The following is a 15,847-nucleotide window of genomic DNA, read 5'->3' as shown; positions in this document are numbered from 1 at the left end:
CAGGCAACTCAGGCCCAATCACGTGTGTGCAAAAGTGCCAGCTTGACACCTTGGCAGTGTCAACCTGGAAGTGCCCCTGCCAGCTGGCAGAGCCTCCTTGTCAATTCCAGACTGGCACCCAGGTTACACTGCCTGGCTGTGCCAGGCTGGCAGTAACAGGGTGCCCAGGTGGCACCAGCAGTGCCAGGGCACCACCTGCCCAAAGGGCTTTCAGCTGGGGGCTTCCGATCCCCTTGGAGACCCCCACGAGTGCTATTCTGTCTGGTCCCTGTTTGTGGGGACCAGTACCAAATGGCACTTGCGCGAGGTCTCCGAGGCAAAGGGATTAAATCCCAAAGTCTCAGCTACCTTGGGAATCTGCACATTAGAATAAAGTTTACTGCCTCGGTCCAATATGCAGATTTGCTAAAAACTGATCCTGCCCATTGTGGGCGGGTTTCCGCTTGCAACGTCTCACGAGATTGCATTGAACCTCGAGGCATTGTGAAGCGGGTAGATCCCGGGAGTGGGGTCTCCTGGCTTTCACCAACCACGCGACGCTGTGACGAGATGCTTTTCCAGTGCACATGGCTGTAAGATCATGCTCAATAAGTCTTATGTTTTGTCATTTTTATTGGTTGGAGTGAATCTGGAAAGATGATTCTCATATCGGACACACTCACCTCTCTCTCCCCTTTCACACACACACACGTAAACACTTCTCTCTCACACACACATCTCTCTCTCCCCTCACACACACATAAATACTCCTCTCTCACACATACACCCCTCTCTCACACACAAACACTTCTTTCATGCATGTACACAGACCCCTCTCCTCTGTCACTTGCGTACATACACATGCTAAAAATGCCGTCCCACTCTCTTACTGCACTGAGGAGTTCTGGCGGGGAGAGCTTCTCAGTGCAAAAAATGGGCTAAGTACAGCCTCGTCAGGGAGTTCTCCGCTGAGGCCTCCGATCTACCCAGATGGGCATTACATAGCAGGGTGTATTTCGGCGCTCCGAATGCCGGGAAACACCCAGCTAATCATGCACGTTATGAGACTCTGTCCCCAGTCGGGTAGTTCATGCCCAATATCTGCAGCTAAAAATGCTCAATCTTTCTATTTTCCAACGTAGAGATTTTCAGACAGTTGGACCAGTCAAGATTTAACATCACCAGTACCTTTCGATGAGAGTGAGGATGAGCAAGATGAAAATGTAGAACCCGCCACAACATTCTTTACTTTGCAGGTAAATACAAGGTAACACTGTTGCCATAATGCATAACACTGTTGTCAGGTGTATAATCCAGGTAACACTGTTACATTCTAGTGCGTTGCAATGGTTGAGTCAGTGCACCAAAGAATGTCTAGTTCATGACAAATTAAGATTTAGTAAATGACAATAGCGTGGGTAGAAAACAATACTAATGCTACTAACGAACTGTAAACTTTTAACAACTAGAATACGAGAGCTAACACAAAACACGGCTATCCACGACGTCGCCTCACCCAGACTCCTCGAAGTTACAGTCACGTGGTGCAGTTCTACTGGTTCCACCTGCTGGTTGGCGGTCTAACATATTAACATACAGAATTGCTTATTCATATCATTACATCTCCTTTCTTTTAGATTTTAACAAAAATATACTGTATATTATTTCAACCAATTATCATACACATAATATGCATAGCATAACAATTCAGATTATTTATCATTACAGTGTCCACGACAGATTCAGTCTGTCAGGCTTCTTTCGATGTTTCGTTGACCTTCTTAACTCTGTTGATCCGCCGAATCTTCTTGACATTCTCGTGGTTCTGAAGGTGTCTATGTTGGAACTGCATTACTCTGCACACCTTCAGGTTGTACACTTGACTCTTGTTCAGGTTGCATTGGTTCGGTAGACAGAAGTTTTCACACACATCATCTGCTGACAGTGAAGTAGCAGGTTGATGAATTTTTAACAAAGTTCGTCTGTTTCTCCTGAGTACCTATCCTTGCTCTGTGATGACTGTGTAGGATCTCGGACCTATCTTCTGTATTACTTTTGCACACTTGGACCAGCCATCAGGGTTCCTCCACCCTTATGATATCCTTATGTTCTAAAGATTGTGGAATCCTGGTTGACCTATCATAGTACCTCTTCTGTTTTCTCTTTTGAGACTGAGGTCGATGTTTTATTTTGTGATTTGCTTGTTGATTTGAAAGATATGGCAACATTGTTCTTGTCTTCCTATTCATCAGTAATTGTGATGGTGATAAACCATTGCTCAAAGGTGCTGCTCGATAATTGAGCAACGCCAGATACGATCATCCTGGCTGTCCATCGATTTTTAAAGTAATTGTTTTACTATTTGTACACCTTTCTCTGCATTTCCATTTGACTGTGGATATAAAGGACTGGGACTGGATGTGACATGCTTGAAGTCGTACTTCTGTGCAAATTCCCTCGATTCCTGACAACTGAGACGTGGACCATGGTCACTCATGACAACCTGTGGAATGCCATGACGAGCAAAAATAGCTTTAGTATGCATGATGGCACAGCTGGCTGACGAGCTGGATAACAGTGCCACTTCAGGAAAATTGGGAAAGTAATCCACAACCAGTAAATAATCTTTCCCTTTGAGAAAAAACAAATCAATCCCTACATTCTGCCAAGGAAGTCTCACTATGCCACCCATCTGCTTTGGTTCTTTTGTTGGACTATGTTGGAATTTTTTGACATGTTGCACATTCTTCTACCATCCTTTGAAGATCCTTGTTGATCCCTGACCAATATACCATGTCCTGTGCTTTCTTTTTACACTTTTCAATTCCAAGATGGCCCTCATGAACTTTCTATAAAATTTTGGCTTGCAAAGACTATGGGCGGAATTCTCCGCTCCCCACGTGGCGTGGGAGAATCGTGGGAGGGACTCCCAACATTTTTTACGCCCCCCTGGCGCCCCCGCGATTCTCCCCCCTCTCGGAAAAATCGCCGCTCACGATCGGGCTTGGAGAATCGCCGTTCGCCGTGAAATCGTTTTTCACGGCGAACGGCGATTCTCCGAGCCCGATAGGCCGAGCAACCGGCCCTTCACGCCCGTTTCACCACGGCAGCAACCACACCTGGTCACTGCATTCGTGAAACAGGCGCCGGATGCCCATTTGGGGCATCCAGGGGCCCGATTGGGACGGGAGCACCGCGACTGTGCTCCAGAGGGGACAGGCCCGCGATCGGTGCCCACCGATCGTCGGGCCTGCGTCCAAAATGGACGCACTCTTTCCCCTCCGCCGCCCGGCTAGATCAAGCTGCCATGTCTTGCCGGGCGGCGGTGGAGAAAGACGGCACCGCGCATGCACGCTGATGTCATACGCAAAGCGCCGTTCGGGCGTCATTTCCGGCGGCCGAGGTCGCGGCCAGGAACGATGGGGGCCCACTCCTAGCCCCCCGGGTGGGGGTGAATTAGGTGTGGGGAGCGGGCCCCGAGGCCGTCGTGAACCTCGGCCGAGTTCACGACGGCCTCCGCGATTTTTGGAGCCGGCAGAGAATACCGCCCTATGTATTAATATGCTTTATTGCTTTAGTAAGAATCCATTGTCCACACTTATTTCTAGTCTGATGCTGTGGCACTTTGAACATGACCCTTTTGGCCATCCCTTGTTGAGGTTCTTCATTACCATCTACAGAACTTCGTCCTTTTTGATTTCTGCCACTATTAGTTTCAATTTTTCATCAGACACTGGCAATGTCTCTGTTATCATATTGACATTCACTTGCACATCTTCTCCAATATGATTGTCTTCCAGCAGTGCTGTGGCTCTTGATAGTGCATCTGCAACTACAATGCGCTTGCCTTGGGTGTAAATTGGATCAAAATCGTACCGCTGGATCTTCATCATCATTTTCTGGATGTTTGGTGAGATCTCACTTAGGTTTTTGGACGATGGCTACCAATGGTTTGTGATCCGTTTCTATCAGAAAAGCTGGTAGGCTACACATAGCTATGAAACTTTTCCAAGCCATTAATTAGTCCAAGACTTCTCAATTCGAGCCTATTGACACTCAGAGTCAGTCATGGACCTAGACGCATAGGCAACTGGCTTCCAATCCTCTCCACCTTACTGCTGTAATAAAACTCCACCTAGCCCATACTTTGATGCACCAGTCGAAATTTTCATTTTCTTGGTCAGGTAGAAAAATGTTAGCACTGGAGTTGTTGTCAAAGCTGTCTTCAGAGTAAGCCATTCCTTCTCATGCTTATCTGTCCATTCAAAAGTATTCATCTTCTTGATAACTTCTCTGACACGTTGTCTTGGCTGAATTCGGAATAAATTTGCCTATAAAGTTGATCATTCCTAATATCCTCAGAACTCCTTTTTTGTCTGATGGTCGTGGCATATTCATTATTGCCTGTATTTTCATTTGCAACTTGTCCCGCCAGAAATACGATTTATTTAATGCCAACTTGACACTTGGCTTTGTTCAACTTTAACCCATACTTCTTCACACTCTGTAGAACGTTGCTGAGTAGGTCATTGTGTTCTTCCTTCGTAGAACCCCAAACTATTATATTGTCAACATACACACAAACTCCTTGAGTACCTCCACAATTTGCTCCATTGCCCTGTGAAAGATTTCAGATGCGGATATTATCCCAAAAGGCATTAGAAGAAAACAGAAGTGCCCAAATGGAGTGCTAAACGGACAATACTTTGTACTCTCTTCATCCAATTTGAGTTGTCACAAACCCTGCGATGCATTCAATTTACTGAAGCACGTTACACCTAACATTTTGCTTCTAACTTCTTCATGTTTTGTTATTGGATAGTGTTCTCGCTTGATGTTGGCATTGAGTCTTTAGGATCCGTGCATATTCTTAAATCATTATTGCGTTTCTTAACACACACTATTGAATTTACCCAATCTATTGGTTCTTCGATTTTCTTAATGACCCCCAGATTCATCATTCTATCAAGTTCAGCTTTCAACCGATCCCTTAATGGTGCTGGTATTCTCCTCGGAGCATGTATTACGGGTTGGGTGTTATCCTTTAGTTGAATTTGGTAAGTAAATGGCAAGACACCGAAACCTTCAAAAATCTCTAGAAATGCTTGAGCTAATCCACTATGCACATTCAAAACATAGTCAGCACTATATACTTTTTAACTAACTGAAGTATTTCACAAGCTTCCACACCTAGCAACGATTCACAAACTGTGGCTACAATTGGAATTTCACTTCATGCATTCTAGCTTTGACTTGAGCTTCAAGCTTGCATGGGCCTAAAGAATTAATCCTTTGACCAATGTAATCTTTTAAAAATACTGATCTGTTCAAAATCTTGGGCTTGAGTCTCATCGCATCAATATCCGTGATACTGATGAGATTCACTCTCGCTCCTGTATCGAGTTTGACATTTATAAACGTTTGATATTTGAGTAATGAAACTATCCAGTTATCTTTATTTTCAGTACATAATTCATTATTGCTACTTCTTATGTTCGTCAAAGGCATTTCTTTTTGCTTGGTTACGTTGGCCCTGTCTTCATTAGTAACGGCATCAATGAAAAATGTAACCTCTAAATTAATTTCTTCAATAGTGTTTATAGATTTTTGTGAGTCGACTTTTTTGTTGGAAAAACACTGCTTGGAAAAGTGGTTTTTGCCTTTGTAGTTTGCACATATTTTCCCAAAAGCGGGACATTGCCTCTGTAAGTGCCTATTTCCACACCGCTTACACAAAATGGTGGTGGCTGGCAATTGCTTAAAATGGCCTCTAATGTGGATACCACATTTTCTTTTTGGGTACATCACAATGTCTCTGCCATTGGCTTCATCCCCGATTTTCATGCCTAAACTTCTCATGTTTAACGTGTTGATTTACTGAGCATCTAACTTGCTGGCATGGCATATTTTTACTGTATCTTCGACCTGTAGCTCATTTGCCCTCAAAAGATGTTCACGCATTTTATCGTTTTTTAAATGCCAAATACAATTTGTTCGCTGATCATTGATGATTTTAATGTGGCAAATTTAACTGTTGAATGACTTGCCTGTCTGCTGCATGACCGGTCAAAAATTAATCTTTCAAAAGTTTTGTTCTTCTTTGGGTATAATGCTCATCGAACTTTCTAACAATGGCATCAAAGTTCTCACTATCTTCCTCTCGCTTAAATACACATGTGTTAAAGATTTTAATCGGCTGTGGACCTGCTACAGTGAGCAGCAACGCTATTTTCCACTCATCAGGCTGTAAACGTAGAGCCGCTATGTGCAAGGCAAACTACTGCTTAAAAGCATGCCAATTTGTATCTATGTTACCAGTTACATGAAGAGTTTAGGTGTTTAACATGGGTAGAAAACAATATGAATACTACTAACAAACTGCAAACTGCTAACAACTAGAATACGAGATCTAATACAAAACACGACTATCCACGATGACTCCTCACCCAGAGTCCTTGAGGTTGCAGTCACGTGGTGTAGTTCTACTGTCACCCGCTGGTTGGAGATCTAACATATTAACATATTAACAGAATTGCTTATGCATTTCATTACAAACGACTGATGAAATCAATTGCAAAGAGACGAACTGGCGTGTGTTAAAAGTTGCAGGTCGGGACAGAGTGTAATGATTTTGTACGTACTCAGTTCATTGCAGTTTATTTGTACTCTGGTGTGGTTTTTGAGTTCTTCCTCTTCTGGTGAAGATTAATTTATTCAGGATGTCTCGATCTACTGCCTTGGGTCATCAAGCAGTGTTAAAGGATCACCGGCCTAAAACTTTAAGTCTATTTCTTTCTACAGCATCCACACTACTTTGCCCTTGATCAGTAGCTATCTTGGCTTCATAATCATGATACATGAATATGGCCAGGATCTCATTCTTCTGCCATATTCAGTGGAGGTGGCAGAGCAAATTAATTGAAACGTACATGTAGCGTTGTAAGAAATAATCATATCCTTTGGTTTTTCAATATAGAAACGAGCAGAAAGTGATCAGAAACCAGCTTCCACAACAGCCACATCTTCAGTCACAACACTGCTTAGTTCAGAAAGTGACTCAGACATGGACAATATGAAGGCATTCTCAGGTTATAAGGTAATAACAGAACATTGCTTATTGTAAACCCAAAATATTGAGAAGGAGATTGAAGGGAAAATCCCTTGGAAAATTTCAGAGAAATTTTAAAATAATAGAATAGTAATAGTGGGAAACTTCAATTATCCTAAAATAGAGTGTGGAAAATGTAAAGGCCAAAGAAGATGAAGAGACCCTGAAAAAATGATCAGTCCGCCTAACAAGGAATAGAGCATCTAGTTCTAAGAATTAAATAAGGCAATTATAGAGTGAATTGCAGTGAGAGATCATCTGCATAATAGTGATAATAATATCATTTCACTTAAATAGGTAATGGAAAGGAACACAGGACCAGATGTTTTGGATGATGGGGTTTCCCACCTCGTCACCAAAGATTGATGGCGAATACAGTCTTGTCAATACCGGCTGTACAACAGCCATTTACTCTCAGCAGAGCATTAATTGGTTAAAGGTGAGATTTCTGGAGGAAACCTCGCCTTAGAGAGCTGTTGGCCATTCGGATTGGCCAGATTTGAGCAGTCTCCGCTGCTGGAATACAGGGAGCCCCCGAAGAAGGGCTAATTGGGGCTGCACTTCAAGTACATCTAGGATATTGGTAGGGCCTGGCCATTAAGAGGGTCTGAGAGGCTGGGAGGAAGGTTAACTGGGGAGATAAAATTATGGGGAATCCTTCCAAAGGGGCAGGGAACCCCCAAAAAGGATTCCCCCCCCCCCTTGTCTGACATCTGCTTGCCCCAATGTGGGGTTCATTCTGCTCGGGTAAAATAGTGGCGGGAGTGGGATGAGGTACTTTCGTGGCCAATTTAATAGTCTCAATAAGCCCAAGGGTAGGCAGGCCGCTTGATGCCTCAATCCCTCCCTCCGACCCCCGCCATGAAAATGTGAGACTGGTTGGAGCAGGTGGGTGGGCGATGGGCAAACCGTGCACTGCATTTAACAAACCACTGAACTGGAGGAGAGACAACCTTAATGACTGAGGCGGCAGTCCAAAATTGTGCAGGTTAGGTGGATTGGCCACACTAAAATTATTCCTTAGTGTCCAAAGATGTGCAGATTAGATGGGGTATGGGATTATAGGGATGGGGCAGGGGAGTGGGACTAGGTAAAGTGCTCTTTTAGAGGTTTGGTACAGATTAGAGGGGCTGAATCGCCTACTTCTGCACTCTATTGATTCCAGGGTTCATTATAAAAGATCTACCATGAATAATCAGGAATATGGTAAAAGAGCAATGACGAGGCAGAGAAAGTTCAAGTACAAAAGAAACTTAATCCTAAAAGGGGTAAAGTTGGGGCATCCAATCTCGCGCTTCCCAGATGAAAAAGGAAATGGAGGTTAATGGAACAGGGAAAAGGAAGTTTTTGGCAAACACTGGCTATAGAATATAACTAAAAACCAGGTTGAATACAGAGCGTGTAAAGGGCATTTGAAAGATGATATACAATGACCAGAGAAAAGATTAGTGGGTTATGTAAAGGGAGCTCAAAATTATTTTATGAACATCTAAAAATGTAAATCAAATAGTAAAGGACTGCTGGAGTCAATGAAGGACAAGAGACAAAATCGTCTTGTGGGATGCATGGCCTGAACGAAATACCAAAAGCGATTCTGCAGTTATCTTCACAGAAGTAGAAATAATTGAAGTTAATGCTAAATTACTTCTCACTTAGTTTATTAATTGACAGCCAGAGCCATTTTCTGTCCATTAGACAAACCTCTCCTCACCATTCTCAATAAAACTAATTAAATAATTTATAAATATTGCTGAAAAATTGAGACATGCAGTTGTTGTCTTTGTCTTACACTCATCAGGACAGATTCACAAGAATACCAAATCTCAAAGGGAACAATAACTTCCACTGGAAGAGAAGAGGGTGCTAATTGGCTGGCAAGTGGACTCTGATTAGAAGAAGCTTTGCCATAGAGAATGCAGCAGGAGTTAACTGCCGAGATTATTCTTATTAATCTGTCTGAGTGCAAAACAAAAAGTTTCAACAGCATGCCTCTCCTTTCAGCAATATTCAGGTTCTATAATACAGGCGGTGATTTGTAAATAGTTCATGGGCTGGATTCTCCGAGCTTCCGCACCGAAGTCGCGTTCGGCACGGGGGGCGGAGGCGGAGAATGGGCGTTCGCACAGAAATCGTGCCCGGCGCTGCTGAAGTGATTTTCCGGTCCCCGGGAAATCGCTTGGGAATGTGCATGGGCGATTTACACGGTGCGGGTAGCGGGCCATTGACAGAGGCTCCCCCTCCCCCACGATACTCCTCGTGCAACTGGCCGAGTTTCCAACGGCGTGGTTAACGTCTGTCGGGAACCTAAGGTGGTGGCTGCGGACTCAGTCCGCGGCCTCCCTGGTGGGGGGCAGGGGAATCAGGTACTGGAGGGGTGCCGTATGGGCGGCCGGGGGAGGTGGATCAGCCGGGTAATATGGAGTGGCGTGGTCCGAGCATTCGGACCTTCTTTCCTGGTCCAGGTCTGTCGGCTGAGTCCTCCATGTGGCACAGGGCAGCCGCCGCAGGCTGCGCCTTGCGCATGCACGGACCCCCGACCAGAAGTGCGGGGCCCCGTATCCACAGCCAAAGCTGCGAGAAGTGCTCCGGGGCCCTGTCCGCCCCCTTCAGGTGGGAGAATCACTCAGAACTTTCTTAAAGAAAGTCCAGAGTGAAACGCCAGCGTAAAAATGCTGCCATGGGGACAGAGCCCCATTTTTGGAGAATCCAGCCCCATGTGTTTACAATTGTTCATGCAGGCATTGCCATGGAGAATGCACCAGGGAGCAGTGAACAGTTTGAAAATCTGTAAGGGGCCATCCAGCTGATTCCCTTATCCCCCTTTCCTTTATTTTTGCTATTATCATTTTGATCCATGGATGGTTAATGGACATCCATCTTTAAGTCAAGCAGCAGAGAGAACGAGGTATTCATAAAGTTGCCACTTAATATATGGTGTTTGAGCAGCCAAACTCAGGCTTTGTGGCAACCGAGAGATAGGATGGGACTCAGTTTAATTGGTTAGCTGGTGGCCACTGAATTGACCGAAAGGCCATATTCTGCCCGGTAACAGTTGGTGATTAGATCCTGCTTGAATGGGATGATTTCCAGAGACCCTGGAAATGCAGAGTTTGAATCCTGGATGCTCAAAAGAAAGGACCGGCTCTCCTCCCCCTCATGTTCTCTTCAGAAAAGCTGCTGTATTTCTGAAACTGCAGAAACCTGAATGAATCGACAGTGAAAACCTCAAAATGAATGCAGAGTCTGAAGAGAGGAAAGGTGCTAGAAACAGCCAACTGAAACAAAGACTCTTGGCAGGATTCACCGATGACCAATGCCGACATCATAATCAGAATGCCTTCCGACGGCCAAATCGGGGGCGGCGCTGGTTTGGTGCAGTTTTTGATTCTCCTCCCTGTCTGAAATGACGTCATCATGTTGCGCGCCGCATGCCGCTGGAACAATGTTGGCGCATCATCTGAACGCCTTCCCCCGATGCTCTGCCCCTGATGGGCCGAGTTCCCGACCGTACGGTTGACATGTGGTCCCGGGAAACCGGCGTGGCAGCTGTGGACTGTCTCCAGCGCCGCTATAGAAGGCCAGGAGCCATGCTGCTGGCTGGCGGGCTTCGGTGAAGGCTGGGGGGACTGGTGGGGGGTGGCCAGGGGTTGTCTTGTGGTGTCGTATTTGGTAGGTTGGATCCGCGCAAGGCCGGTGCGCATGTGCGGTTACGGACCCGGCCATTCTTCAGCTGTTTTTGGCGCCGGAGCCCGGAGTTTTATCAGTGAGGGTTCGGCACCGATTTGGGCGTCACAATCCCATGCCAGCACCGGCACTTAGGCACAGAAATGGAGAATCCAACCCTTTATCTTTTTACTTTCGTCCTTATTATTTTATACCCCTCTCTTTCCTTCTATGTTTGTTTGTCTTGTGTGGGCATTTGTTTGGAGGGTGCGGGTGGGCAAGCTAAAATAGGGTTTTAGAAATTAGATAATAGTTAACCTGTTGTATTTGCTGCATATTTCATTATGGTCACTGTTATTAATAAACACAATTGTGTTTAACTTTACAACCTGGTGACTGTAATTATTGGGCAGCCATGGGCCAAAGACTTTGGGTATTTTTTCTAAGAATTATTGGTTAATTTAACTATGTTGCAAATCCAGAGCTTAAAGGGGGTTGTAATTGACTAGCGCCCTAGCCGAGAGTGTTGTAACAAATCAAATGGTTCCGTATTTACCTTTGCATCCTAATTTGTAAAGCATAAATATGTTCCAGATCTGAATGATCCATCATGTTCACTGTTGGAGTTGGTACAGAGCAGCAAAAAATCAATGCACATTAATGAAAAACCTACCCCTTTTGAATTTTTCAACACAGAGAAATGCAGGACAGTCGAGAGGGAGTCGCCCAAAAGACAGACATTCAATAGTATCACAGATATTCACAGACAGTGAATCAGACGTAGATGAAACTTCAGACCACCCACCAGTCGCAGCTATTCAGGTAGTACAGAACAGCATTTACAATAGACCCCTGAGTAATGAGTAATTGATCGAGGAACAAGTCTCTGCAAAATTCAGAGAAATGGAATAATAAGGGAACTATAGTGTTCGAGGACTTCAGTTAACCAAATAACGACTGAGAAAAAGACAGGGGGAAGAGCAAGAAAGCTGTATTGTCCATCAAATGTGGACAGGAGAACATTCTTAAGCTCTATGAGGAATGGTGGGTGCTAGATCGAGGAATACATAAAGTGGCCTTTGAGTGGTTCAGTGACAGAGCATGTTGGCCAATCATCAATAGTAAGACTTGCTGTTGAAATGTCCCGAACCAATCAACTGCTTTCAACACTCAAGAGATGTAACTCCAACAGGTCATTTTGGCCACCAGATAAACCCCCCTCAAGAAATCTAATGAAAGGATTTATAAAATGTTCCCCATCCACCACAGGATTGCATGGTAACACAGTTGTTAGCATGGCTACCTAACAGTGCTGGGGCTCAGGTTTGATTCGGCCTTGGGTGATTGTCTGTGTGGAGTTTACATATTCTCCCGTGTCTGCGTGGGTCTCCTACAGGTGCTCTGGTTTCCTCCTTTGAGGACATTACGAGTGCGGTGGACAATGGGAAACCGGTAGATGTGGAGTAATTGGATTTCCAGAAGGCATTCGACAAGGTGCCGCACAAAAGGCGACTGCATAAGATAAAGGTGCATGGCATTACGGATAACATATTAGCATGAACAGAGGATTGGTTAACTAATGGGAAGTAAAGAGTGGGGATAAATGTGTATTTTTCTGGTTGGCGATCAGTGGCTAGCAGTGTGCCTCAGGGATCAGTTTTGGGACCGCAATTGTTTACAATTTACATAGATGATTTGGAGTTGGAGTATTGTGTCAAAGTTCGCAGATGACACTAAGGTGAGTGGTAGAGTAAAATGAGCAGAGCACACAATGTCTGCAGAGGATATAGGTAGTTTAAGTGAGTGGGAAAGGGCCTGGCAGATGGACTGCAATGTTGGTAAATGTGAGGTCATCCATTTTGGTAGGAATAACAGCAAAATGGACTATTACTTAAAGGGTAAAAAATTGCAGCATGCTGCTGTGCAGAGGGACCTGGGTGTCCTCGTGCATGAATCGTAAAATGTTGGTTAGCAGGTGCAGCAGATAATTAAGAAGTCAAATGGAACTTTGTCCTTCATTGCGAGAGGGACGGAGTTTAAACGCATGGAGATTATGTTGCAGCTGGAAAGGGTTCTGGTGAGGCCACACCTGGAGTACTGTGTACAGTTATGTTCTCCTTACTTGAGAAAGGGTGTATTGGCACTGGAAAGGGTGCAGAGCTCATTCACTAGGTTGATTCTGGAGTTGAGAAGATTGGCTTATGGGGAGATATTAAGTATACTTGGACCACACTTATTGGAATTTAGAAGAATGGTGGTCTGTGTTTGAGTAGGAGTCACAGTGCCCCTCGTGAGTGAGTGCGAGCATGTCCCGTAGGTGCGGGGCCAGAGCTGGTTCAAATTGTTTATAGAAGTCTGCTGGGAACCCATCAGTTCCGGGCGCCTTCCCTGCTTGCATGGAGTTGATGCTCTCCATGACATCTCCCAGTCTTATTGGTGTTTACAGCTCCCTCTGTCTATCGTGCCCCATGACTGGCATGTCCAGTCCATTGAGGAACCATTTCATCCCTGAGTCCTCATCGGGGTCTGGGAGGTGTACAGTCCCTGGCGGAAGACCTCAAATGCCTGCTTGACCTATTTGGCTCAGCTACCAGTCCGCCTCTATTGTTTTTTACCTAGGCTATGTCCCTCATGGCTGCCTGTTTTCTCAGCTGGTGAGCCAACAGGCAGCTAGTCTTCTTTCAGTGCTCATTAAAGGTCCCCTGTGTGTGGCAGAGTTGGTGCACTGCCTTCCTGGTGGATAGTAAGTTAAAGTCCATTTGTAGCTTTTTCTTCTCCACCAGAAGCTCTACAGACGGGGCCTCGGAGTACTTTCTGTCAACTTCCAGGATGGAGCCGAGTTGTTGCTTAGCCCACCTCTCTTCTCTGTCTCTACGAACTCTGTCGGCTATAATTTCTGCCCTAATCACAGCCTCCAGTGCCTCCCAGAACGTGGAAGGTGAGACTTACCCATTCTGGTTGTTAGTGATATACTCGCTTATGGTCCGCGATGTTTTCTGGCAGAAGCCCTTGTTGGCCAGGAGGTCCATGTGGGCCATTGGACGCAGCCTGACTCCAAACTCACATCCATGTGGAGTGTGATCGGAGATGACTATCGAAGAGTATTCCACTCTCACTATTTCTGGAAGCACCTATTTCCCCACTGCAAAGAAGTTGATACAGGTGTATACCTTATGTACCGGTGAGAAGAACGAGAATTCCTTCTCACCTGGGTGTAGGAACCGTATGGATCCACTGTCCCCTTCTACTCCATAAATATTCCCAGTTCCCGAGCCATGCCTGCCTTTTCTCCCTTTTTGGGTTTCATTGGTCCATCAGTGGGTCCTGTACGCAGTTAAAGTGTCCCCCCCCCCCACACTGCCCATGATCAACGGTGTATGTCAATGTCCAATGTGATGAATTTCCACCATGGTCTTCTTTATAAAACCCGTGTCGTCACAGTTGGACGTGTACACATTTACCAGTACTACCGGTGCCCCCTTGCTACGAGAAACGTCCCAAGGATACTGGCGGGGCTGGTGGTGGACAAGGTCTCAGAGGTCGATAGAGCGCACAGGTTCCTGAGGCAGAAGCCGAGAGCGGGGGATTCACGGGCGGTGATTGTGAGGCTCCATATATTTGCGGAGAAGGAAAAGATCCTGCAGTGGACCAGGGAGAAACAGAACTGTGAATGGCAAGGAACAAGGTCCGAATATCCCAGGACATTGGAGCAGAGCTGGTGAACAGGCGTGTTGTGTTTAACAGGGCCAAGGTGGCTCTATATCGAAGACAGATCAAATTTGGGGTGCAGCATCCAGCGAAACTGTGGGTGACTTTCGAAGACTGGGAGTATTATTTTGAAACCTCAGAGGAGACCAATGACTTTATTAAAGAGCATAAAATGGGGGAGAACTGAACTTTGATGGATGACGGAGGAGTTGGCACTGCGTAGTTTGGAGGAGATGGATAGTGTGTGGGTTGGAGGGTGGAGGGGGCTTTTTAACCAAAGCCTTTCAATGGCACAGGGCAAAGCACAAGACAAGTAACAGGCAAGTGAGCCAGACTGTGCAGAAGCAGACACCAGATGGAAACTGATTTCTGCACAGACTACAAATGGACACTTTTTGTAAAACCCTCTCACTGTATCAGTGATATGCCATAACAGCATATAATATAACATGTAATGTTGCCTGTAACAAGAACTTTATATTGATGTTTTGTGAGGAAGGTGGATGTGGTGATATGCCTATGGGCCATATCACAGTTGGATGGTGTGAGACCTCCAACCAGCAGGTGGCGGTATGGACCAAGGTCATGTTGACCTGGGAACCTGTATATAAAGTGAGGCTTATCAGGCCATCTCCAGAAGACCACAAGGTAGAGGGTTATAAGACATACATGTAACAGGTCAGGGAAATTGTATGTTCCAGAGGAGTAGAACGACTCCATGATAACGTGCTCTGAATCAGATTGCCACCTAACTGCGCAAAACCCAATAAAAGGATCTTGGTTGAACAGATCAAAGTGTTTGGTGAGTTAATCTTAAAGTACAAGGGACCAAACACCACAGTGTACGGATGTTCCTTTGTTTGGGTGGGGGAGTGGGAGGTCCACTTGCACAGATCAAGGAGGAAGGGGTGGGGGAGGGATGGAAGGGTAGATAGGAGGAGTCGTCGGGCAGGAGCTGCCACGTGGGCAGATAATGCTGGTGAACGGAAATGAGGTGGGGTGGATAGCCAAGGGAGGAGGGATAGGGGAGGTGTGGGGGGGAGGGAGGGAGATGTGATGTGGAGGAGATGCGTGGTCATGGGCAGAGAAGGGGGCCATCTTGGATGGGTCCGGTTGAGGGTGAAATTAATGGGGACAGAATTGGTAGTAGAGGATGGCGGACAGTAGAGGGGAATGGAGGCACAAGCCTCCGATCAGGCTCATAACATGGAAAGTGTGGGGGCTAAAAGGGCTGGTGAAGCGATCTCGGATCTTTGCGCACCTAAGAAGTTTGAAGGCAGGGGTAGTCTTCCTGCAGGAGTTGCACCTCTGGGTGAGGGATCAGGTTAGGCGGAGAAAGGGATGTGTGGATCAGGTATTTCACTCGTGGTTTGACTCGAAGTCGCGGTG

The 15,847-nt window shown here is 45.7% G+C and overlaps 1 protein-coding gene across 1 annotated transcript in view; it reads left to right on the top strand.

Moving 5' to 3' along the window:
• LOC119959010 overlaps window positions 1-15,847 on the top strand; it is a 316,096-nt gene that overhangs the window by 143,255 nt on the left and 156,994 nt on the right. Inside the window, exons 28-30 of the mRNA XM_038787558.1 lie at window positions 1,122-1,235; window positions 6,956-7,075; window positions 11,447-11,572. Coding sequence (XP_038643486.1) covers window positions 1,122-1,235; window positions 6,956-7,075; window positions 11,447-11,572 — 360 coding nt within the window. The remainder of the gene's footprint in view (window positions 1-1,121; window positions 1,236-6,955; window positions 7,076-11,446; window positions 11,573-15,847) is intronic.

Source organism: Scyliorhinus canicula, chromosome 2 (genome assembly GCF_902713615.1).
Source record: "Scyliorhinus canicula chromosome 2, sScyCan1.1, whole genome shotgun sequence".
NCBI classification, from domain to species: Eukaryota; Metazoa; Chordata; class Chondrichthyes; order Carcharhiniformes; family Scyliorhinidae; genus Scyliorhinus; species Scyliorhinus canicula.
Note: the sequence above shows the minus strand (reverse complement) of the source record. Positions and strands in the feature narration are given on the sequence as shown.